This window comes from Bos grunniens, chromosome X (genome assembly GCF_055505025.1).
Source record: "Bos grunniens cultivar Pamir isolate PY7600 chromosome X, Bosgru_T2T1.0, whole genome shotgun sequence".
Taxonomy (NCBI): domain Eukaryota; kingdom Metazoa; phylum Chordata; class Mammalia; order Artiodactyla; family Bovidae; genus Bos; species Bos grunniens.
The window spans coordinates 18,696,019-18,723,092 of NC_141194.1; the positions used below are offsets into that span (position 1 = coordinate 18,696,019).

Here is a 27,074-nt window from a genome sequence, read left to right on the forward strand (position 1 = left end):
ATAGGTTACCAGACAAAATGCAGTATTTAAGGATGGTTGTTACACAGATTTAAGTCCTTACCTTCTCCAATGGTAGGAGTTTCTAGAGATTTAGTCACTCTCCTCTTCTTGGTTCACAAAGGGAGACCTCTTTACAATGGAGATTATCCTTATAAAGATTAACTTCTCTCACAAAAGAGTGACTTCCCTGCTTTCAGGAAAATTCCTGTGTCTGCAGCCTCTCAAAAAATAATCAGCCCCAAATAATCAATATGCCAAAGGGACATATTTTCTCTCTGTATGCTCAGTCATGTCCAACTCTTTGCAACCCCACGGACTGTAGCCTGCCAGGCTCCTCTGTCCATAGAATTTTCCAGGCAAGAATACTGGAGTGGTTTGCCATTTCCTTTTCCAGGGGATCTTCCCGACCCAGGGGTCAAACCCATGTCTTCTGTATTGGCAGGCATCACCTGGGAAGCATTTTTGGGATGGTATATTTTGCTCTCCCTCACTAATAACAATCCGTTATAGTCAATCAGATTTGAGTATGTAAGCACCTTGAATGCAAGTCATCATTAAACACTGGATTTAAAGGCAAAGAAAGTTAAAACTCTGTTAAGTCATGATAATTCAACTAGTTGGTATTACATGTCAATGTATATTACAACTATGTATTATGTGCTGAAGTTTGCTTTGGAATGTCATATATCTAAGTACATTTACTTAGGGTTTTTTTTTTCCTGTCTTTTGATACTTGGGAGAATTTAATGCCAAGTTTGAGACTTTATATTTGAACCTGAAAGTACTCTTCTTGCAAATAATTCCACTGAAGAATTAATGTCATTTCAAAATATTCAAAATTCCCATTGTGTTTTCTTTCACTCCTTGGTCAGAGTAAATGGATTGAGAATTTATCAGATAATCACAGTGGTAACATTATAAGCCCTGGAAAGGATATAAAAACAATTAAGGGATAGTGGAGGTGTTTTTATGTAACAGGATTTTTTTTTTTTGGCAGTAGAAGAATTTTAAGTAATATGAAAAGTATGTGGATTAATTTGTTTTTCTCAGTTTTGGTGTGAAAGTCCCTTTTTCTTGTCAGCATGTGACATTTTAAAATAAAGTTGATTTTGGCACTCCCCCCGATGTTGTGGTGTACGCGGGATGAGGAGGTAGTGGGATAGTTACACAGATACTCATCTATTTTACATAAAATTATTTGCTGCTCTTAAGCAGAAGCTATTTGCTTCAGGGAATATTTAAGTTGGGAACTTATAAGAGAAATATCTGGCTTTTTATAGCCATGTTGCAGGGCTGTCATCCAAGAACCACCTGGAACCATTGATTTACTTGAAAAACATTCTTTATTATTAGCTACAATGCAAAGAGAAAACCAGAAAGATCCCCATTGGGACAAATTCCAGAGACACTAACTCAGAGGGAGGGCTGCCATTGTTTTTTTTTTTTTTTTCTCAAAAACAATTGTTAAGCAAATGAATGCAGTCAGAAGGTTAAACTTCAGGTGCTTCTCAAACTTTAACGTGCACCAGAATCACTGGAGGATCTTGTGGGGTAAATGCAAAATCTCACTGCATTTTAACTGGGTCTGGGGTAGGATCCAGGAATTTGCATAACCAGCTCCCCAGTGATGTCGATGCTGCTGGTCCTGGACCACACTTAGAGTAGCAAGGCCTTTGCATTATTTATTTGTCTGCAAACAGCACCAAAAAGCAGCCCTGGTGATTCATGCGAGCAGGGCAGGCATTTGACTCAGGACAGCAGTACATTGGTTCCTAAAGCCTGTTATCTTAGTGCAAGTAACCGCTTTGATTTCAGATTATAGAAAATTTCGTTGGTTTAAATTGGTTTAAATAGACTGTGCCAAACCCTGTGTGCGGGCCTCCAGGCTACTTTTTAGTTCTGCTTTTGTGGTGGTGGTGGTGGTTTTCCTCTGAGCTGTTTTAGTTTTTATTTGAAAACTGGTACCTGGGTTTCTCTAAGAGCCTGTGCTTCTCAGTATCTCTGTCTCTCCAGCCTCTTAATGGCGGATTGGCCCAATTGCCACTGGTTGGCACACTTTGTTCTAGAGAGGATGAAAGGAGTAGTTCACTTTGAGGTTTCCTTTGTAGACGAGAAAGCATCCTTTTCCCCTCCCCAACCTACCTCTCTTCCTTTTAACTGGGGAGAACACACAATTTTATGTTACTCTTTCCTTGTGATTTCCCATATACATGTGCACACAGCCACACACATATAGCTCATATTCATTCACTCACACCTAACTACGGGAGTTTTCAAAATTTAATTAGAAAGGGGAAGGATGGGATGTAGAAAAAGGAGAATCGTTTCACAGAAAGCCTCTTAAAGAGGCCACATGGAACAATCAGATACTATCTGAAAGAGCCTTCCAGATAGTGAGACAGGGCATTAATCCATGTGGGACTGGCTGCAAACGTGACTTAGATCACAGGGACAGGCCAGTGGAGTGAGAGTAGGGAGTTGTGGAACTCTGGACAGCAGCTGACTTTGTTACCTAAAGTAGCACTATCCAGTAGAACTTGCTATGAGCCACGGATGTGTTTTCTACTGAAAGTGAAAGTGAAGTAGTTTCCGACTCTTTGGGACCCCATGGCCTGTAGCCTACCAGGCTTCTCGGTCCATAGGATTTTCCAGGCAAGAATACTGGAGTGGGTTACCATTTCCTTCTCCAGATCTTCCTGACCCAGGGATTGAACCCAGGTCTTCCTCGTTGTAGGCAGACGCTTTACTGTCTGAGCCACCAGGGAAAAAGTAAAAGGAAACAGGTGAAATGAATTTTGATACTATATTTTGTTTAATCAAATATATCCAAAATATTATCATTTCAACAAGTCGTTAATAGAAAATTGATACAGTAGTTTTTATGCTTTATTTTATATTAAGTCTTTGAAACTGCATGCATGTTTCATATTTATAGCACATCTCAATTTGGACTATCCCTGTTTCAAGTGTTCACTTGCTGTATGTGGCTACCACATTGGACAGTCCTTGTCTGAAGAATTGAAGAGGGATACTTTGAGATCAGCATGGCTGGGCTCAGTCCCTGGGTGAGTGGGTGCTAGTAGTCAGGACTGGGAAGGTAGAGTCGTCAGTGTCTGACCAACTGAGTTTCTCAGAGGGCTCTAATATGAGAGGGGAAGGACTCAAGTAGTCCCCACAAGGGATTCATGTCTGGGAACAGGGATGGGAGTTGAAGTCAGGCCGCTACTTGCTGAGGCTGTTTCAGGTTCTCTGGGATACCAGCAAACAATCAACAAATTCCAAATTCTGCTCTGAAGTAAGCACCTTGGAGGCTTGGTTCTCATTGGCTCATGGACCGGGTGGTGTGGAGTCTGCAAGTTAAAGGTGTTCAGTGCCTGAAAGTTGCAAAAGACTCGGTCAAGGCAAAAGTCAGGAGTTGCAAGTTCAAATCCCCTCAGAGCTAGTGAGGAACATTAAATAATGTACAGAACTAAAGCTGGCTGAGTGTCAGCAAAGGCTGGGGCAAGTGCAGTGAGGAGTGTCAGTTGCCCCTGGGGAATCTGAGACCCAGTACTGGTGATCTGGAATGGCTGTGATAGTCAGGATTCACTTCGAGCTCTTTTCATGCAGGATGCCTGCTGAAGGTTGCTCAGCTTCTGGTTTTTTGAGAGAAGTCAGAAATATGGAGTTTTATGTGAAATAGCCCACATTTTAAATCTGGGCAGTACTTTGGAGGCCAAACTGAATCTGTCCTTGGGATACCATTTTGTGCCTTGTACACTAACATTTTTTTCTCCAGTTTTCAGAACCCAAAGTCATGACCTTGTCTGTCAGAGAACTTCTTTAATTTTTTCATGTTATTTAGAAGGAGATCATGCATAATTTAAAAATACAGCATATTAGCTAAACATTTAACGAGTTGCTTTTGTAAAAAGTTATATGCAGAGTATGAAAGTGGAACTCTCTCAGAGAATTCATGATATCTTGTCACTGTCAATAGAGATGATGCTCCTGTCATACCGTGACAAACCCTGATCTGTAGGCTCATGACCTGAGTGACAGGAGAGAAGGTTTAGAGGTATGTGTTTATGTGGGAGGGTGGTCTAAAGTTGTTTGTCTTCCGTTTTTTATTGTTAATGATAATTAATTTCTATAATGTATGTGTAAATGCCCCAGATAGATACCCAAGTCCATGGCAGGCACACGAAGATCCCAGAGATGGCTATATAATGTTTTAAAAATCTGGTAATGATAAGAAAGTAGCTAACTTTTACTGAGATGTAGTTGGATGTCTGGTATGTGTTCTAAGAGCTTTTGGTGTGTGAACTCATTTAGACCTCACAATAGTCCTATAATTGCTTTTACTGTCCTCATTTTCCAGATTAGGACACTGAAGCTCAGAATTTAAGTGAATTCCCCAAAATCATATAGCCTGAAAATGGTTAGGTGGAATTCAAGTTCAAACCATCTAGCTTGAAGTGGGTGTTCTATTCCCTTGCCTCTCTCTGAAAAACACTTGAATCTTCACCATTTTAATGACTGGAATGAGGAGACCTGTCATAATGAAGAGACTTCTTAGTGGCTTGTCCTGTAATTCATTCACTCTTTGTTGCTGTTCAGTCATTCAGTCGTGTCCTACTCTCTGTGACCCCATAGACCGCAGCACGCCAGGCCTCCCTGTCCATCATCAACTTCTGGAGTTTACTCAAACTCATGTCCATTGAGTCAGTGATGCCATCCAACCATCTCATCCTCTGTCATCCCCTTCTCCTTCCTTCAATCTTTCCCAGCATCAGGATCTTTTCTAAATGAGTCAGCTCTTCGCATCAGGTGGCTAAAGTATTGGAGCTTCAGCTTCAGCATTAGTTCTTGCAGTGAATATTCAGGATTGATTTCCTTTAGGATTGACTCTTATCAGGAAATTATTTATTCATATATTAAGATCTTATACAAATAAAAAGGATGTATTTCCTATTTCTTAGCATTTTAGAAGTGGGAATCAGTTGAAGTAGATTTTGCTTCTAATATTTCCATATTTTAAAGACAAAGAGTGTGAAAGCGCTATCAATTCAAATCTAACCAGTTGACATTGCATTTTTCACATTCATATAATTTTCAGAAGAAAGAGGGACACAGTAAGAAACAAGCTGATTATCAGAGATTTCATCTAAGAGCAACATTTGAGGTATATCTTTGGCTCAGTGCCCATACTGAGCTCAATTTCTGGGATTTTCTACATATATCATTCTGAGGAGTGATCCCTGATGTTTGGAATGATGACCTAAGGCTCTGTAAGATTTCTCATCAAAACAATCTTTAAAATGTTTACCATTTTTTTTTGGTTACGAAGCAGAAATATAAATATATACCTCAAAGAACAATTTTCTATCATGTTGCTGCAAAGGAACAAAATAGATCTTTCTACTTTGTGCTTTAAACTGTAGTTTCTAAAGGATTCAAGGAAATTGGAGCTTTCATTTGAACATTTTGGCTGAATTAAGTTATTAAACTACCTAATTTTATTTCATTATAGACATTGTGTCCCCAAATTACTTTATTCATATAACTCAGTTCTGCCAATTGGCATTTTATTGCTGTTCTCTCAAATTTTCTGTTTTTGTTATAGGGTAAACCCTATTAAAGAAAATTATTCGGATACTTGTTAAAATTTTACAGAGGATTTTACTCAGGACTATTGCAAAGGGTGTCAAGATTTTCAAAGTAAGAGAGAGAAATATCGGGCTCAACTCTGACTATAGCCGAGACAGCTGGGAATTTATGGCCAAAGAGCAGGTTGAAGGAGTCAGTGAATGGAAAATTACTAAGAGAAAACATTCAAAGGTCAAGGGACTTTTTTTCTTCTTCTGTTTTTTAGTTGTGCCATGTGTCATGTGGGATCTTAGTTCCCTGACCAGGGATTGAACCCATGTTCCCTGCAGTGGAAGTGTGGTGTCCTAACCATTGGACCGCCAGGGAAGTCCTGGTCAGGGGACTTCTGCTGAAGGCAGGCCAGGGTGCTCAGATATCAAGAGTGGAGGGGATTCTCTCTCAACTGGCTTATCAGGATTCTTGGTAAAACTGGGCTGTGCAGGCCAGGCAAGGACAGGATGGAACCACCATTGAGACCTAGTCAAGAAGAGGATGTAGAGGAACCTGGCTGAAATTTGGTCAAGGAGAGAGACTTTGTCAACAGTGAAATAAAAGATAAAGTCTCTTCTCGTACATTGATAGTCTGTATGCAGAAGGCTAATTTAGTTAAAGAGGAACAAATCTTTTATTATACTTTCGATCGAGACTTTATTAGATGACTAATTAAAACTGTACTTACTGTGTCCAACAATTCACTGATTCCTCCTGTATTCTAGTAGCTTATTCCTTTTTCTCTTTAAGGTAAGGACATCATTCATGTCCCCAAGTAATGCCATAGATGACCTACAGTATCTTCCAATTTTCTGAGTGCTCTGCATGAGCAATTCTGGTAGTAATTCTTCACCCAAGAACAGGTTTCTCCTCCCTCCCCATACTGCTGCAGCTGGTCCTGAAGACTTAAGTACCCACATGGGTCCAATCGCAGTGGTAGAGTTTGAACTTGCAACCTCCATACACTAGGAGTTCACCTCATTAGTTAGCCAATATAATTGAATTGATGAACTGCTATTAATATTCAAGTTCTTTAATTCCCCTGCTCACTGTTTTTCTCAGTGGTTGAGTAAATGAGATGTAACTCTAACGTTAGTGGCAGAAGTCACATGAAAGTCAGTGTCATGCACTATAGCAATGCCCTTATACTGAGGGATTCTTCATTCCTTACAGGTGCTGCTCCTCAAAAGAGCTGGTCTCAGTATAGCCACTGTACTGATAGAGATCAAGCTTCCTTCAACACAGCTCATGCAAAGAAAGGATATTCTATCTGGCTATCAAGTGTCCCTGTTTCTGTTTGCCTAGTCAATGGTATCAGCTATAATATCGGCCAGTTTCTCTGGGTCTTTGCAGAATTAAGTTTTGCAGTTTCTCTGGGTCTGTCTGAATTAAGGCAAACCAAAGTGATTTGAGTTTTAAAGGACTTCTAAATACAGTTACAAAACATTGACCTTATAAAGAAGTTACATCTGATTTTCTGAAAACTGGCATATATATAAATCTCATAGCCCACTTCTACTCTTATCATTTTGGGCAAATTAGCCTCTTCGTTTATCTGTTTTCCTGTTTATGAATGGTACTCAAGTTTTGCTGCTATAGCAGTGCTCTGTAACACTCAGCCACCAAACTTCAGTGGCCTACTGTTGATGCATCTGGAGTTAGCTGGTGGTCCCCCAGGCAGCTCTGCTTATTTTGGCGTGGTTTGTCCAATGTCTGGGGGCCAGCTGGTTGAGGCTGGCTTCGGCAGAGGTAATCAGGATGACTTGGTTCTACTCCAAGTGTTTTCCTTCCATCACCCAGCCAGCCTGGGCATGCTCTCCTAGTGATGGCAGAGGTGCAAGTGAGCAGGCAGAGACCATGAGGCTTCCTGAGGCCCAGGTTCAGGACTGGCAATGTGTCCTGTCTGCATTCTGTTCACCAAAGCCAGCCACAAGGCCAGTCTAGTTTGGCAGAATGGGGTGATAGAATGCATTTTTGGTGAAAGGTCCCATAGCAAAGGGCATGGAGGTATAGAGTTAAAAGCCATCGTTGCAGTGAATCAGACATAGGGATACAAACAGTACCTAGCTCGCTGGTTTGTGATGAGGATTGAGTGAGATAATCCACATAGAAGGTTTAGCATGATGCCTAATGCATAGCGAGTGCCCAGTGAATTACTGTGTGTCATGCCTAAGGTTAATCATGAAGAGCAAATCCATGCCATCAAAGAACCATGGCAACCCTCCTGCACTGACAGCTCTTCTTCCGAATTTCTCTTCAACAGAGTGAGTGTGAGGTACCTGGGGCTTTTGCTCTACCTAGTTCTCCATACATGCCCGGTGTAGTACCTTTCAGTTGGGTTAAAGATCCTTTTAAGGCCTGTGCCCTGGCCACATTCCAGAACCTGCCCTACCATTTAATGCTAAATCTGGCTCTTAGGAGAGTCTCATGCAACTACTCAAGGAGCCAAATGTAATTTCTATAGCAGATCCAGGTTTCACAACTCTCTGCGGGCTAAATCTTATTACAACAAATGTCATCACACCCCAATCATGACAACTCTTTTTAAGCAAGCTTTGGTAAAATGACATCCAGCAAAACAAGTAATTTAGAAGGCTCATTGGGAATTCTTTGGGAATTCTTTGGAAATAAGTGTGGACACTGCTCTTGCCCTTGTCCTCGAGTGTGCTGCCACAGTAATGACACATTTGGCCCACCCTGCTTGTTTGTTGATTCTGTCTCTGGATAGCATTGGACACTATTTTCTTTGCCACTTATGATTGGCCACAGTCTCATCAAGCTGATCAGACCTGTGGGCTGCAAAGACCCTGTACTAGAAATTCATTCACTCAAAGAAAGCACTTAGGCCTTCCAACAGAGCTGGGTTTTGGAAGTGACCTGGCAGAATTCCTTGCTGGAGGAAGTTTACCCACAGCCAAAGGCTAGACTGTTGTGAGACTGGTTGACTTATAAATATTACGCTGGTTTCTGATCTGTCCTCTCAAAGAGTAGGAAAATGGAAAACAGGAAAAGATAAGTTAGAAAATTAGAACACAATCTATTTATAGTCAGTAAATGTGATCCTAGCCTTATGCTTTTAGATAAGAGAACATGCTAAACTATTGCACCACCAGACTAACATGCTTTATAGTATATCTGGGGCCTAAATAATTTGATATTTTTTTCTTTCACTAACATTTTGAATAGCTCTGCCAAGTTTGTTAATCCTGACGAACTGATATGATTTGTTTTATTAGCTTGCTTGGCTGCCAGAAACTGAGCGTCTTCTATCTAGCCTCAGTTTTTTTGCTTTACCGCTTCTTGCTTAATACAGGTCCCTTCTTTACTTCTTAGTTCAATGCCATTATTGTATTTTTATCAGGAGCCAATTCAAAGTTGTTTTCATAAGTATAGTATAAATAATGAGTCAGTGGATAGTTAATGTTTATTAGTGCATTGATTTATTTAATGTCTGTGTTTCTTTCTAGTGAAGTGATGGTTGTCAGAAAGAAACATTTTAGGAACTTCCCTTACATTACAGCCTATTTTTTCTGTGTTAACCACATGAATTATTGATAATAATTTTTGTTCTTTGCATTCACTAGTCAAGTGGTTACAACTTAAGGAACCACGTCCTGCTCTACACCAATGGGAAAACTGGAGACTTTTTAATCTTATGTTTTATTAAGATATTACTTATAATTTCTGAATATATGAAAAATGAAAATCTCAACATTATGCTTTTGTTTTAAGAATTTCATTGAAATTACATTATTTTAGGATTAATGAATACAGTCAACTTTGAAGATTCTTTTCTTCTTTAAGAACTCTATCAGCCTATAGCTGTTTGTATCAGATATATAATATATATGTATGTAAATATATATATATATAAAACCATTCTTAGCCATCTGTTCTATACCACATTGGCACCATCAACCTCAGAATGGACTGGACTAACTGAGTCATTTGAGTCCCACTAAAGTTTATATTTCAAATAACTGCTGGAATAACTGTTACACATTAGTATGTATAAAAGATATTTGATTAAATTTCACTTCTTTGCTGGATACCCACTGGAGGTTTTAAAAACGTAAATCAACTTCTATTTATTGAACATCTGCTTTATGTATCTTATGAGATGTGAAATTATATCGTGAGAAATCATATCATGTAAGATGTGAAATCATAAAACTAAGAAGTTTAAATTTGCAGAACACTGTAGGGGAAGAAAAGAATTTTTTCCCTTTATCCTCCTAGGTTCTTGGCCAAGACCCCTCTGTAATAAAAAGACAGATTAACAAGAGAAAAACAGAAATTTAACAACATGTATCCCTCCTGTTTGGAGTTTCCCTGGTAGCTCAGCAGTAAAGGATCCACCTATAATGCAGGAGACACAGGTTCGACTCCTGGGTTGGGAGAATACCCTGGCGGAGGGCATGGTAACCCACTACAGTATTCTTGTCTGGGAACTCCCATGGACAGAGGAGCCTGGTGGGCTACAGTCCATGGGGTTGCAGAGAGTCACACACTACTTAGTGATAGACTTTAGATTTTTGAGACTTGAATACCTCCCATGTATATGAGCAAGACTCGGGAAAACCGAGTAACTCCCTGTGCTGTATGCTCAGTTGCTTCATTCGTGTCCAACTCTGTGCGACCTTATAGACTGTAGCCTGCCAGGCTCTTCTGTCTGTGGGATTCTCCAGGCAAGAATACTAGAGTGGGTTGCCATGCCCTGTCCAGGGGGGTCTTCTCCAGACAAGAATCAAACCCACGTCTCCTGCACCTCCTGCCTACAATGGCCCAATTCATCACCTTAAATACCATTTCCAGCTAAGTCAAAAGATGTTTTGTAGGGGAGGGAAGCCAGTTATGGGAGATTACCAGGCAGAGCTTGGTAAACAAGGGTAAGGGTAAATACAGATTTAAGTTTTTGTTTCTCCATTGATAAGACTTTCTAGAGATTTCAACATGACATCTTCCTGGTACAGAGAGAGAGATACCCTTTCAAATGCAGATTTCCCTTATAAATGTAAATATCCCTTACAAAAGGGTAACTTCTCTGTTTTTTCTTATCTGCTATTTCTTAAAAATAATTAGCCTAAAATGTAAAATAATCCTCATGCCAAAGAGGTAAGTTTTGGGGTGGGAAATTCTGCTCCCCTTCCACACTTTTTCATTGGCTTACATATCCATGATCTCATTTGATCTAAATCATGATTCTTGTTTTCAAAGCTTATGGATTTGTTGGGGAGATCAAATAAATATAGGTTGTTAAACCCATACCTATGTTGTTCTGATTATAAACCTAATAGGAACTCAGAGAAGGATCTGAAAATGTGGGTTTAAGCGTTTGGGATTCATTGGTATGGGGCAGGACCTGTGTGCCGTGTAGGATGTCTTTGTCACCAGAGACAAAGCTTTGAAGGAAACCACAACTGACAGTGGGCTGGCTGACCGCTTCTGTTACTGAGCTGAACTCAATGTGCAGTCAAGTCAATCTCCAGACGCTGAGTTGTGGTGAAGGAAGTATAGCATTATTTGCAAAGCCAAGCAAGGGGAATGGGCAGTCAGAAGACCTGAACTCGATGGCTTTCAGGCAAGGGTTTTTAAATGCAACATTAGGGGTGAGGATTGCAAGGTGCATGATCAGCTTGCAGACATTCTTCTGATTGGTTGTTGATGAGGTGGCAAGGTGATGTTTTGAGAATCTTAAGCATCAGTCTTCTGGTTCCTGCCCGTCTGGGGGCTACATGCTTGTGGTTGGCACTTTCCATCTGGTGGGTCCTGTTTCTGTAAACCAGCTCAAAGATATGCACCAGACTGTTAATCTATATCCCTTGAGGAGAAACTAGGAGTCTGATTCGGGTTTTTGGCTAAACTGTTGTATAAGCAGTCATTACTTTTTGCTTGACTGCTTCGCATTTGTTTCTGCATTCTCTCACTTCTCTAATTATTTAACTGATCAAATCTGCTATTTATAACTCAGGAAAGGCTGGCAAAACTGAAGTTTTTTTTTTTCAAATAAGAAGTAGGGGACACAGAGGGGTCTGTCACCAGGAAGGCCCTGCAGGGTCTTGCTTGATTTCACCTCTTCTCAAAGCAGTGTTAGCATATATCCCTTTAAAAGCGTTAATAGAATCATCTTGACCCATTTATATAGAGCACCAAGTTCTTATTTCCGTGTGAGGGGAGAGAGGATAAGGAGAAGTCAGAAGAGCAAGTGACAATTTTTATTTTTTATTTTTTAAAAAATTTATTTGGCTACATCGAATCATAGTTGCAGCATGTGGGATCTTTTGTTGTGGTCAGTGGACTCTCTCCTTGTGGCTCAGTAGCTGTGGCACGTGGACTCCAGATCACACGGGCTCAGTAGTTGTAGCGTGTGAGCTTCGTTGCTCTGTGGCATGTGGGATCTTAGTTCCCATGTAGGATTTTAGTTCCCTTACCAGGGACTGAACCCATGTCCCCTGCATTACAAGGCAGATTCTCGGCCACTGGACCACCAGGGAAGTCCCTGAGACAATTTTAATGCACTAAGATAGGAGAATCTCATTTTCAAAACCCTTTGCTGAAAGGGTAACAGGTGTATGTATATGCATATGGGACACAACAGTGTCTGGTGTCTGATGTAGAACACTACGGCAAAATCTTGGCGTGCAGAGTATGAAAGGGGATCCACTTTTAAATAACATTGGTTGAGGGAAAGAACTAAAAACTGCTTGGTATGCTGACCAAATAAACTGTATTTTCTCAGTGTGGGTCCATAAAATCTGAAATAAGTAGATGCTTAACAAAATGCTGCTTTCCCTGGAGGGCTCTCATGCTGAATGTGGCCAATTTTAACATAATAACATTTAATTTTTATATGTTATATTTTGATTTTTAACTCTAAATAATATTTTCTATGGATAAGTTCACCTTATGACTTCTACTTTAAGTGATTCCTGTTAATGTTTTATGCTGGCTGGTTGGGGCATTAGGTCAAGGTTTGGTCAAGAAATACTATTCCTGTCTTTTTTCTTATTTAAAAATTACATCAGGTTTTGCTGCCTCAGGGAACATGACTTGACTGAAGGCGATGTTATTATGTGATGCTGTAGAGTAGTCTAAAGTTAAAAATCAGAAGTGTTCAGTTATTTATCTTCCTAGTTCCAGCATAGTAAAATAAGTATTTTTCTTATTTGCATTGATGTGCCAACCAATGACATTAATAACCTTCAAAGATTTCCCTTGTTCTTAAAGTCTGCTGGGGCAGTTCAGCACCATTTCTTAGAAAACATTGTACAATACATCTGTAGAGTGTGCAAAAAGAAAGAGTTGCTTACCTATGATGAGATATCTCAAGACTAGGACAGAGAACAACTGAGGCTCACAGGGAAAGACAAGAGGAAATTGATTACAGTTTCTCCTGGTATCCATGGGGATTAGTTCCAGGAGTCCTGGCAGATACCAAAATCTGTGATGCTCAAGTCCCTTACAGAAAATGGTGTAATATTTGCATATAATCTATGCACACCCTCCCAGATACTTTAAATCATCTCTAGATTACTTATAATACCTAGTACAATATAAATGCTATATAAATAATTGTTGGCAGGCCACAGATTCAAGTTTGCTTCTTGAAACTTGGTGGAATTTTTTTTTTCCCAAATATTTTCAATCTGGGCTTGGTTGAATCCATGGATGCAGAACTTGCAGATATAGAGGGCCGACTGTACTTGGGTTTTTACATCTGTAAGAGGACCACAGAAAGATTGAGTTATCAAAGCGTGGCTTTAGGGAAGACAGAGGTGGTAAGGGGAGTGGATGGGTATGAGAAGGAAAGGAAGAGGAAGAAGGAAGATGCATAGGTGTCAACTATTTGTCATTCTTCATCCCAGAAATACCTGATATTTTTTTTACCACTTTATTTCCATGTGGGATGCCAATCAGCAAGGTACAGAGCTTTGAAAACCTATGCAAAATGCTTAAAATGTTAATGATTATGAAACCCATGGTTAACACCCAGGAATGGCCAGGGAGGGTCCTAAGAAACCAAGGTGCTTAAAGAGAAATATTTGGAACCACTCAGCATATTTTAATAATTTGTACATGTTTCATAAAAATGCTCCAAGAAGAAGAGAGGCAAAATGACTTTAAGATTCACCATGGAAATCCCCTAATTCCATTATATATATATATACCAAGATGTCTTGACTTGGATCATGCTTGTTTTGTTTTATTTGATTAACTAACTTTCAACTGTAATGGAAGCAGATTAGCTTTTGTACTCCTTACTCCAAATAAGGATATACTCAGCTTTTAATTATTTAGGGGCTTTCTACTGTGGCTGCATGTTGGATAGCATATTGAGAGGAAATCTTTCATTGCCCTCTTGTCCTTATCTGTGAATATCCCTCTTCCTACCAGTATGTTCATGCTGCCAGGATGCATATAGCCCTGTGTGAAAAAAACAAACTTTTAAGAGAACTTCCCTTTTAGCAGAAGATCTTGTTCTTATTTCATGGAGAAAAGACATGCCATTCTACTAGGACTCTTGACCTTCCATCATCTCATCTATACATTCTTCTGCATTCCTGTCTATCATTTTATCTTTCTTGCCTCTCATAATCCTGTCTCATGTCTAAGGGGAATCCTTCCATATATTCTCCAGATCCCATCCCTTTTTGCCTTCTCAGGGACCATACATGTTGTTTTTTCTCTCCCATATTTTCAACCTTTTCCTCTTCACCAAATCCTTTCTACCATGTGTGTGTGTGTGTGTGTGTGTGTGTATTTTGCATTTTTAAAAGGACTTAATTTTTTAGAGTAGTTTTAAGTTTATAGCTTGGGGAGGAAATTTTTTTCCCCCTTTATCCTTCCAGGTTCTTGGCTGAGACCTCCCTATCATAAAAAGACAGACTAATAGGAGAAAAATATAAGTTTAATAACCTGTATATCTCCTGTACATGAAAGAGAGCCAGTGAAACTGAGTAACTCTCCAAAATGGCCCAAACCATCACCTTAAATACTATTTCCAGCTGAAGACTAAAGAAGATGTTTGGGAGTGGGGTGGGGGGTGGGGGACAGTTAAGGAAATTTATTGGGAAAAGCACAGTAAACAAAGGTATGGTTGTTATGCAGGCTTAATAACTTCGTGCCTTCTCCACTGATATGAGTTTCTAGAGATTTAGTCAACTTGCTCTTCCTGATTAAGGGAGCGTGTGTGGTGTGTGTTACTCTCTCAGTCGTGTCTGACTCTTTGCAACCCCATGGACTGCAGCCCACCAGGCTTCTCTGTCTGTGAGATTTTCCAGACAAGGATACTAGAGTGGGTTGTCATTTCCTTCTCAAGGGGGTCTTCCCAACCCAGATATCCAACCCGGGTCTTCTGCACTGCAGGCAGATTCTTTACCAACTCAGCTACAAGGGAAGCCCTAAGGGAGACACCCTTACAGATGACAATTGCCCTTATAAATGCAAATGTTTCTTCCCAGAGGGTAACCTCTTGTTCTTTGCAGCTTATTTTGTGTGCGGTTTCTTAAAAGTAATCAATTCAAGATAATCCTTAAGCCAAAGAGACATATTTTGAGATGGCATAGTCTCTTCATCAACAATGAAATTGAGAGGAAGGTGTAGAGATTTTGCGGAACGGTGATTTCCTTGGTTCTTGCCCTTCTCAAGGGAAAACTTTCAGTCAAGAGGCACTGAGCAGCTTTAAGTAGTAAGAGTGTTATTAGGTAGAGTGAAAGTATGCTCTGAAAGGATGATAGTGGGCTACCTGGAAACCAGAAGTGAAGTGAAGTCGCTCAGTCATGTCCGACTCTTTGCGACCCCATGGACTGTAGCCTACGAGGCTCCTCCATCCATAGGATTTTCCAGGCAAGAGTACTGGAGTGGGTTGCCATTGCCTTCTCCAGGGGATCTTTCCAACCCAGGGACTGAACCCAGGTCTCCCGCATTGGAGGCAGGTGCTTTAACCTCTGAGCCACCTGGTAACCAGAAGCAGACATGAAATGGGGGTGGCGCTAGGTGTGTCCTGCATCATTTGACAGACAGGTTGTTTGACAGCTTTAGGTTATTTGACCTTTCTCCTAATGTGCAGACACTTATCCATAAGCACTGAAGCAAAACCCATGGGGGCAGGGGCAAAAATGCCATGCTAATTTGTTATGAATATGACAAAATGAGCCCTGGGTTACTGTGAGTCGCTTTTTAGGTCTTGGTGCCCCTCACCAACCTCTGCTGGTGGTTTTGTCTTGCTTGGTGCTGATATGGCTGGAAACCTAGTGATGATCCTTGGCTTCAAAAGGGAGGCTTTCTGAACGTGCTCTGACCACCAGTGTTCAGGTGGTGGAGGGAAAGATGAACCATTCAGGATGAGGTAGGACCTGCTCATATCTGACCAGCTACCAAACACTCCTGCCTCCCTTCACATGCAGTTTCTGCCATTAACATCACTCACTTTTTTCCTAAACCAAAGGTGAACTTACACTGACACATCACCCAAGGTATATAGTTTACCTTAGAGTTCACTCTTGGAGAAGGCAATGGCATCCCACTCCAGTACTCTTGCCTGGAAAATCCCATGGACAGAGGAGCCTGGTGGGCTGCAGTCCATGGGGTCGCTAAGAGTTGGACATGACTGAGCGAATTCACTTTCACTTTTCACTTTCCTGCATTGGAGAAGGAAATGGCAACCCACTCCAGTACTCTTGCCTGGAGAATCCAAGGGATGGCAGAGCCTGGTGGGCTGCCATCTATGGGGTCTCACAGAGTCGGACACAACTGAAGTGACTTAGCAGAGTTCACTCTTGGTGTTAAACATTCTGTGGGTTTGAATAAATGTATTTTGACCTGAGTCTATCATTCTAATACCATACAATATTTTCACTGCCCTAAAAATTCTCTGTGCTCTGCCTCTTTCTCTCTCCCTACACCTACCCTGCAACCACTGACCTTTTTTTTTTTTTTTGCCTCCGTAGTTTTGCCTTTTCTGGAATGTGATATCATTGAAATCATACAATATGTAGCCTTTTCAGATTGGTTTCTTTCACTTAGCAATATGCATTTAAGGTTCACTTAGTAATATGTGAATACCTTGGGTGGTGTGTCAGTGTAAGTTCACCTTTGGTTTAGGAAAAAAGTGAGTGATGTTAATGGCAGAAACTGCATGTGAAGGGAGGCAGGAGTGTTTGGTAGCTGGTCAGACATGAGCAGGTCCCACCCCATCCTGAATGGTTCGTCTTTCCCTCCACCACCTGAACATATATTACTAAGGAGCTTCCCTGGTGGCTCAGAGGTTAAAGCGTCTGCCTGCAATGTGGGAGACCTGGGTTTGATCCCTGGATCAGGAAGATCCCCTGGAGAAGGAAATGGCAACCCACTCCAGTCTTGCCTGGAGAATCCCATGGATGGAGGAGCCTGGTGGGGTACAGTCCATGGGGTCACAAAGAGTCGGACATGACTGAGCAACTTCACTTTCACTTTCTAGTAATATGTACTTAGGCTTCCTCCATGCCTTCCCATGGGTTGATAGCTCATTTCTTTTTAGCAATGAAGAATGTTCCATATTCTAGATGTACCACAGTTTGTTTATCCAGTCACCTACTGAAGGACACCATGGTGTTGTTTAGTTGCTAGGTTGTGCCTGACTCTTGGCAACCCAATGAACTGCAGCACACCAGGCTTCCCTGTCCTTCACGATCTCCTGGAGTTTGCTCAAACTCATGTCTACTGAGTCAGTGATGCTATCTAACCATCTCATACTTTGCCAACCACTTCTCTGCTTTCCCTCAATCTTTCCCAGCATCCAGGTATTTTCCAATGAGTTGGCTCTTTGCATCAGGTGGCCAAAGTATTGGAGCTTTGGGCATCAGTCCTTCCAATGAATATTCAGGTTTGATTTCCTTCAGGTATGACTGGTTTAATCTTGCTGTCCAAAGGACTCTTAAGAGTCTTCTCCAGCACCACAGTTCAAAAGCATCAGTTCTTTAGTGCTCAGCCTTCTTTCTGGTCCAACTCTGACATCCATACATGATACTGGAAAAACCATAGCTTTGACTAGACAGACCTTTGTTGGCAAAGTGATGTCTCTGCTTTTTAACACACTGTCTAGGTTTTTCATAGCTTTTCTTCCAAGGAGCAAGTGTCTTTTAATTTCATGGCTGCATTCACGATCCACAGTGATTTTAGAGCCCAAGAAAATAAAGTCTGTCACTGTTTCCTTTTAACCCATTTATTTGCCATGAAGTGATGGGACTGGATGCCATGATCTTAGTTTTTTAATGTTGAGTTTTAAGCCAGCTTTTTCACTCTCCTCTTTCACCTTCATCAAGAGGCTCTTTCATTCCTCTTTGCTTCCTGCCGTAAGGGCGGTGTTATCTGCATATCTGAGATTGTTGATATTTCTCCCGGTAATCTTGAGTCCAGCTTGTGCTTTATGCAGTCCAGCATTTCGCATGATGTCCTCTACATATAAGTTAAATAAGCAGGGTTACAATATACAGCCTTGACGTACTCCTTTCCCAACTTGGAACCAGTCTGTTGTTCCATGTCTGGTTCTAACTGTTGCTTCTTGACCTACATATAGGTTTCTCAGGAGGTAGGTAAGGGAGTCTGGTATTCCCAACTCTTAAGAATTTTCCACAAAGTGTGATCCACACAGTCAAAGGCTTTAGTGTAGTCAATGAAACAGAAGTAGATATTTTTCTGGAATTCCCTTGCTTTTTGATGATTCAGTGGATGTTGGCAATTAGATCTCTGGTTTTTCTGCCTTTTCTAAACCCAGCTTGTACATCTGGAAGTTCTTGATTCACTTACTGTTGAAGCCTAGATTGAAGAATTTTGAGTGTTACCTTGCTAGCATGTGAAATGAGCGCAATTGTGTGGTAGTTTGAGCATTCTTTGGCATTGCCTTTCTTTGGGATTGGAATGAAAACTGACCTTTTTCAGTCCTGTGGCCACTGCTAAGTTTTTCAAATTTGCTGGCATATATAAAGTGCAGCACTTTCACAGCATCATCTTTTAGGGTTTGAAATAACTCAGTTGGAATTCCATCACCTCCACTAGCTTTGTTCATAGCAATGCTTCCTAAGGCCCACTTGAGTTCACATTCCAGGATGTCTGGCTCTAGATAAGTAATCACACCATTGTGGTTATCTGGGTCATTAAGATCTTTTTTGTATATTTCTTCTGTGTATTCTTGCCACCTCTTCTTAATATCTTCTGCTTCTGTTAGGTCCATACCATTTCTGTCCTTTATTGAGGCCATCTTTGCATGAAATGTTCCCTTGGTATCTCTAATTTTCTTGAAGAGATCTCTAGTCTTTCCCATTCTATTATTTTCCTCCATTTCTTTGCACTGTTCACTTAAGAAGGCTTTCTTATCTCTCCTTGCTATTCTTTGGAACTCTGCATTCAGATGGGTATATCTTTCCTTTTCTCCTTTGCCTTTCACTTCTTTTCTCAGCTATTTGTAAGGCCTTCTCAGACAACCATTTTGCCTTTTTGCATTTCTTTTTCTTGGAGATGATTTTGATCACTACCTCTTGTACAATGTTATGAACCTCCATCCATAGTTCTTCAGGCACTCTATCAGATCTAATTCCTGGAATCTATTTGTCACTTCCACTGTATTATCATAAGGGATTAGGTCATGCATGAATGGCCTAGTGCTTTTCCCTACTTTCTTCAGTTTAAGTCTGAATTTTGCAATAATCAGTTCATTATCTGAGCCAGAGTCAGCTCCCGGTCCTGGTTTTGCTGACTATAGAGAGTTTTTCCACCTTCAGATGCCAAGAATATAGTCAGTGTGATTTCAGTATTGACCATCTGGTGATGTTCATGTGTAGAGTCTTCTCTTGTGTTGTTGGAAGATGGTGTTTGCTATGACCAGTGCGTTCTTTTGGCAAAACTCTATTAGCCTTTTTCCTGCTTGATTTTGTACTCCAAGGCCAAACTTGCCTGTTATTCCAGGTATCTCTTGACTTCCTACTTTTGCATTCCAGTCCCCTAAGAGAGAATAACAGTAGAAAATGAAACAAAGTTAGATAATGTGTATACCTGGGAATTGAAAGTCGCTCAGTGGTGTCCGGCTCTTTGCAACCCCATGGACTATACAGTTTATGGAATTCTCCAGGCCAGAATACTGGAGCGGGTAGCCTTTCTCTTCTTTGGGGGATCTTCCCAACCCAGGGATCGAACCCAGGTCTCCCGCATTGCAGGCAGATTCTTTACCGCTGAGCCACAAGGGAAGTAACATGGGAGAGACCTGGGAAAACTGAGCAACTTGCCAAAATGGCCATAGCCTTACCTTAAATCTTCAGGGACAGACAAGACGTTGGGACTGAGGATCGTCAGTTATGGGACAACACTGGGAAAAGTGCTGTAAAGGAGGGTGGTTGTGATGCATATTTAAGCCCATGACTTCTCCATTGATAAGACCTTCTGGAGATTCAGTCATCCTCCTCTGCCAGGTACAGAGAGGGAGACACCCTTACAAATGGAGATTTCCCTTACAAATGAATAGATATTTCTTCAAAAGGGCAACTGCTATTTCGTTTTCAGATCCCCTCTGTCTTCTGTTCCTCCAAAAATAACCAGCTTAAAACAATTGCTATGGGAAAGAGGCATATTTTATGGGGCAAGTTTTGCTCCCCTGCAGTGATGTCATAAAGACTTAGGGGTGCTGGTGACTGCAGAGGCAAAAGATCTAGTCCCTGAAGATTTCCTTGTTTCAGCATCCTCCTTCTGTGGGTTTTCGGTTTGAAATGGCCACTGCTGCGTATCTCTTGGTTTTCTTCTACCTTTCTGACGTTTTCCTCTGATTTATGAGGAACATTTCCTCTGATTTAGGAGTTCCTGGCCTCAATACTGTCTTTACCTCTGAGGTCAGGCTCTGACCCTTCCTAGCTGGAAGAGCTGGGTGGAAGAGATCATGGGCTCTTTTGACTCCTAACTTCCTCATCTGTAGCCTAAGTGGCTTCTTCTACACCAGTGAGTCTTCATCCTGGTTACACATTAGAATCACCCGTGGGCGGGGGGGGAATGTTGAACCTCCCAGTGCTCAGGTCTCACCCTGCAGCAATGACATCAGCATTCTTTAAACCCCTCCCAGCCCACCTTCCCTTCTCAAGATCCCAGTGAGAACGAGTGACTTAATGATTTTAAAGGACCTTTGCTCTTCTGTCATTTCATGTCTTCATCGTGTCCCAATCTCAAGTTGAGATTTCTTTTCTTTTAATGTTTTTACTAAGTTGGGAAGAAATAGCTGTGAAGTACCCCCCTCCATCTGCTGTTTGTTCTTATTTACATACGGTGGAACCCAGCCCACTGATTTCCAGCTCTCGTTCCCTTACAACTGTTATTGAACTGAAAACATAGCTGAAAACTTATTAAACAGAAAAAAATTATTTTGAGCTCCATGCTGACAATTCATTATAGAACCAAGGAAACATCTAAACTTCTTTATTTCTAGAATTAGTGCTAAAAATGGATTTACAACTCCATAGTCGCAAATGAAAATTTTCATTCTGGTGCCAAACCAAGTATTTTATTCTTTCTGGAGTATCCTATTAGGAAAACTGAAGCATCTTTGTAGGAAAGTGGAATTCTGGTTAATTTGTACCCGTAGACAGGCAGGGCCTCCCCAGACTGCTCCATGTGGGCCGCTGAAGTTAAATGTTAGCACCTCTCTCCCAGTCTTCTCTGTTGACCCACAAATGCTGGAGGAAAAGCCAGGGCAAACACATCATCAATGTGGGTGTGGTCGAACCCTTGGAACACTTTGAAACAAGTCTTTCAGAAGACAGCATTTCTGTAGCAGCCGCCTTTAGACCTACCATTTTCGACTTGAAATAACAGAAGACTTTTCAGAGCTGTCAGAGAGGAGAAGGGGAGTAGGAAGAGGACAGAGAACAGCCAAGCATTTGGTTTAACCCCTGGCACTAACGTGGAGAGAACTGGGGTCCTGACGTCTGATTTATGTTGAGAAGTATCCTTTAGTGTGCTGGCTCTCGCACCTATTTCTCTGTTAACAGTATATCTTTCAATGGTTCACTCACTTTCTTCTGTGATACTGATCTGAAATACAGAGCCCATGCTTGTTTCCCCAAAATTCTTATTAACTTAGTGAAATTAGTTGCATCCTTGATAAGGGCGGACTCCTTTAGTAGCTACAGGTAAGTTATTAATCACAACCTATGGTGAATTCCTATTCCCATATAATCCTTTTATGACCAGGCCATCACATTGTTCTTAAGGGAAGAAATGGTTAGTTTTCTTCTAGCAGTTGGGAAAAAAGGCATTTCCCTGAAAGAAGAAATTCTGCCAGAGCATGTAGTGAATCTGAAGGGAGCTTCTTTCCCACTGTGTTTAGCATTGGACTGTTTATCGTGGCCCAGAAAACCTTGTCTGAGGCTTCTTGGTTTTGACCTGCTTCTTTGGGTATTTTCTTATAGATGGAGGAATTGATTGAGGGTGTTCGATGGGCCTTTATTGACATGCTGGAGAAAGAAAATGAGTGGATGGATGCAGGGACAAAAAGGAAAGCCAAAGAAAAGGTAAGGATTCCTTTGGATGAAAAAAAAATATGACTTTTGGTTTAATGGATTTTCATGCTCCCCATCGACTGTGTGGTGGATTTTTATATTGACTGAGCCATTGACTCCGAATGACCCCAGAGTCAGGTATCTGTTTTGGGATGAATATGGAGATTTTATTACCAGGAGGTAAGAGAAAATAAGATCTGACTTACTCAAACTGCATTTTCAAACACCTTGTAACTCAACCTTTCCTTCTCTCCTAATTGCCGGCTGTAAGAGCCACATGGCTTGCTGCCCAGCGAATTTTGCCATTAAACCATCATTGGCTATGGCAGAATGCAGAGCAGTGGGGAGCCAGGGGGAGCAGCTGGCAGAAGAGCCCTCAAGGCACAAAGAAGAAAAACCCATACTGGCTGTGTGTCCTTCTGCTCCATGCACCACGTGCGCTAGTGTCCTCAGGCAGATACTTTACTGTAACCAAGCAGAGCTACTTCCTGACCCATCACTTTGTGCAAATGATCCAAATAGTGTGCTTATAAATGGTAGCCCATTGTGTAGGAATACAAACATGTTTCCTAATAGAAGCAGACACTTGCTTGCCCTTGTAAAACTTTCTGGTACCATGCAGCAAGATAAAGGAATAAGTGAGAAAAGTAGCAGCAGCCTAGCTGTTTGAAAATAAAGAATGGGGCCCATCTTGAATTCTAAGTATTCTGATGGAGCTGGAGCTCACATGGGTAGGAAATGCCTGCAATATTCTTAACAGGTGCTGCTCTTCTGCTTGGAGACTGCACTTAGGAGCATTTCTTCTTTAGGTCCATGGACCATCTATAACTTTCCGGGCCCCTCTCTAGCAAGGTCTGATGCAGTGGATTGAGGGTGCAGTCTGAACATTTGTGATTGTAACCAGTCTCCTTGGTGATTCTCATCCTTTGGCAGGCCTCAGGAACACTGCTTAGAGTCATACTGAGTCATGCTGAGCAAAAAATTTTTCTGCGTTGTGGTCAAGGGACAAAGGGGAAAAGGGTTTTCAGAGCAGGGAGGAGACTCTGTATGATACCATAATGACAGTTACATATGAGTGTACATCTGTCCAAACCCATAGAATGTGCAGCCCTGAGAATCAACCATAATGTAAACTGTGAACTCTGGGTGATAATGATGTGACAATGCAGGTTCATCAATTGCAATGGATGTCCTACTCTGGTGGGGATATTGATAATGGGGGAGGTTGTGCGTATGTACTGGCTGGCCACTATGTTGGAACTCTGTACTTTCTGCTCAATTTTGCTATGACCCTAAAACTATTCCTTGGACTTCAAGGAGATCAAACTAGTCAATCCTAAAGGAAATCAGTCTTGAATATTCATTGGAAGGACTGATGCTGAAGCCAAAGCTCCAATACTTTGGCCACCTGATGCGAAGAACTGACTCCTTAGAAAAGACCCTGATGCTGGGAAAGATTGAAGGCAGCAGGAGAAGGGGATGGCAGAGGATGAGATGGTTGGATGGCATCACTGACTCGATGGATATGAGTTTGAGCAAGCTCCAGGAGTTGGTGATTGACAGGGAAGCCTGGCGTGCTGCAGTCCGTGGGGTTGCAAAGAGTCAGACACAACTGAGTGACTGAACTGAACTAAAACTACTCTACATAATAAAGTTTATTTAACAAAGTAAGAGGGTAACATTTTGGGAATGCTTAGCCTTGTTGAAATGAGAATGTGCCAAGGTTTAGCACAGATATTTTCTAGAGCTTTAATACTCCTAAGATGAATAAACATTGCCATAGATATTTTTGTCGATAGACATGAAAAGCCTGTTTCAGTGTTTATAGTGAAGAAAGAACTTGCTGGGGGAGGAGGGGGGCAGTGGTGTTGGAGGAAGATAGAGGGCGAGTTTGATTGTTTTTTCCCGTTTGAGAATCTGTCACATCTATCTGAAGTCAGGTTGCTGCTAAGTCACTTCAGTCGTGTCTGACTCTGTGCGACCCCATAGACGGTAGCCCACCAGCCTCCCCCGTCCCTGGGATTCTCCAGGCAAGAACACTGGAGTGGGTGGAAGTCAGGTTAGGTACATGCTGATGAAGGCAGGAGGAGCACGCGGGCTGTGATGAGAAGCTCTCCAGATGGTTGATGAAACTTTTTGCACCAACATGTCGTTGTTTGAAGGCTTCACTTAGTTGCTGGGCTGGCTTATGATATCTGAAACAAAGCATGTCTTACACTGGGCAATTGAGAGCACAGCACAGTGGGAGCTCTTGATCCTAGCCTGAACCATTGTGAACTGAGAGTCACTGGTGTGGAGGGTGGGTTGGAGCGAGGTGTGTGGGTTATGAATGGCTAGATACCAAGGGAATGCTATGGGGACTGCAATCAGTTCTTTGAAAAGTATGGCTGGTGATTGCCTTATGGGTTGTCTCTGGGGTTGTGTAAGGGAGTGGTTGCCTTATACTTGGGCCCTCTGGGCAAGTAGTCATGGGTCCTTCTTGAAGGAGGATTATTCTCAGTCCTAATATTAGACACATTCTTGTTCACCCTTTGAGTTGCTCTCCAGTCTTATATTTTATTTCAAGGAGAACCCTCACCTTTTCTTCTGAAAGTACTCTTTGAACACTCTGCTGTCTTTGAGCTGAGTTCAGCCTGGCAGGAACTCACACTAGTTCCTCGACAGGTGCAAATATCAAAGATAGTTGTCCTGTTGGATGACACGAGGCTCCTGGAGCATATCTTGAATTTCAGAGCTCAGAGCAGTTCCTTTAATTAAAGGCAAGAAAGAAGGAACATTGTCTAAGAATTTCCAGCAGTTTTCCAAGGCAGGTCTGTCTCTGGTCCCCAGAAGATGAGATTTTCTTTTCTAAATTAAGTGAACCTGCAGATCTGGCAGTGACCTCTGGGTGGAGCTCGTAGAACTCATAAAGACAACATTTAGGAAGCTGAAGGCTTTTATGCAGCTTTCTGCTTTGGGGTTGTTTTTGAAAAATTATTCTTTTTCTTGTCTTTTTGCTATGCTGTCCTCAATTTGATTGCCTTTTAATAGTCAACAAGAAAGAAGAGGCTCTACCTAATCATGCCTTGAATCTTAGATGGAAATCTCTGACTATCTTAGGGGCTTTGTCTTTCTGATACTGAGTAGCCCCTGCATTAAGACAGGATTTGCCTGCATCTGAAGTGGAGGTGAATAATTCGCCTGCTCTTCCTGGTATGACTTGGCACTGTTCTTTGGGCATGTGTTGTATGCAGTATATCACCCAGGCGGAAGATTTCTCATCAATAATAGTGCCCACACTGGGCCAGTGCTGAGTCACTTGGCAACCCATTGGGAAAGCTGGAAAAATGTTCTGATTTGTGATGGGGAGAAGCTTTTCTTTCCTTCACAATCAGGCTCTGGTCTGCAACTAATTACAGTGCCTCCCAAGGGATGTTGACCTTAGCATTCCCCAGTGACCTGCCTCCTGAGCAGGGAGGGTCCAGATGCCTAACACCTTGGCTTTTGTGCTGGTTACTCCAGTCTCAGAACAGAAGTGTGGGGCTGCGGCTTTGTGTGCTCTTTCCTAAGGGTGATCACTGTAAAAGAGAAACAAGGAGTGAGGTGTGCAGGTTATGTAAGGGAGTGTAACCTCTGCTTCTGTGAATGAAGGATGGGTTTGTTATCTCAGTCTCCCTGCCTTTCCACCCAGGAGATCACGAGTGGTTTTGTTTTGTGAAACCAACAGCATAGGTTTCAAAATGGAAATTTAGTCTGGTCAAATAAGTACCAATTTTTGTTTAGGATTCTATGTTCCCTGCAAGCATATGCTCTTATTATAAACAAGCAGCAAAGGACTGGAGGCCTGCTAATTTTTTCCAGCTGTCATAGCTATTGAATGAGTGTAAGATGAAACAAATTACTTCGGGGGCATCTTCTAGAAGATTTGCCTTTTCCAAAACAGAGTAGGAGAATCGCAAGGTCACCCCACTACATAATGTTTGTGAGGCCTGCAGGAAGGGATATAGTGCTGCCTTTGGCTGCTCTGGAGGCGGGAACCAGGCTTGTGCAGGTGAGCCCTGTGTTAGAGCAGGAGGAACTTGGCTGACCTCCAGCTGGATTCAGTTCTGCAGCCAAAAGCTGGATTCTTTGTAGATATTTGTTTGTGCTCTTTACCCCTGCAACTTTTGCTTACCAGATCACCACCCTTTGAGAAAAAGACCCTGAGGGAACTCCTAGGACTGCAGCATTCTCAGGAGGCTGTGAATGGCTTTAATTTTAGCCGTAGCAGATACAGCGGGTTTCTAGGAAGTCTGTCTCACGGTCCCATCAACATAAGCATGTGACTCTCAGGCACATGCTCTGGGCACGGTGGGAAGAGTTTTCCTACAGAGGGCCAAATAGAAGTTGAGCTCACGTCTTTGGCTTTGTCTCTGTTGGGGAGGGAAAATAACCTTTCCTTCCATCCTTCTAAGTTCTTAACTGGGGTCCATATAACAACAACAACAAAATAGATTAACACAAGAAAAACAAGCAAAAGTTCAGTAACATGTATATCTCATACACATGTGAGAGAAACTCAGAAAAATGAGTAACTCAGAGAAGTGGCTTAGAACTCTGGCTTGTGTGTCACCTAAAACGAAGAACAATACATTTGTAGAGAAATAGGAAGAAAAACATGTGAAGGACTGGGAAACGTGACATGCTGCAGTCCATGGGATTGTAAAGTGTTGGACATGACTGAGCAACAAGAGAAGGAAAAAGGGAAAGTAATTTTAGCCTTCAAAAGTGGCAGATGGTGGGACTGTAAATACATGGGAAAACTAATGATAGATACGGGCTAGTTAGTAGACTGTTACATGGAGTCTCCTGCTGCTGTCTTCAGGCCTACAGTGTCTCAAGTTGTCTCAGTGATTCCCTTTTGTCCTCCCTGGTAGAGATGGCAGGAGGGACATCTTTAGAAAGTTATCTCCTCCTTTTACG

General features: G+C 41.7%; 1 protein-coding gene across 2 annotated transcripts in view; it reads left to right on the forward strand.

The window, feature by feature from the left end:
• Window positions 1-27,074, forward strand: part of PHEX (phosphate regulating endopeptidase X-linked) — a 213,327-nt gene that overhangs the window by 81,343 nt on the left and 104,910 nt on the right. For both annotated transcript variants that reach the window (XM_086389324.1, XM_086389325.1), the window contains one exon: window positions 22,044-22,145. In XM_086389324.1, coding sequence (XP_086245450.1) covers window positions 22,044-22,145 — 102 coding nt within the window. The remainder of the gene's footprint in view (window positions 1-22,043; window positions 22,146-27,074) is intronic.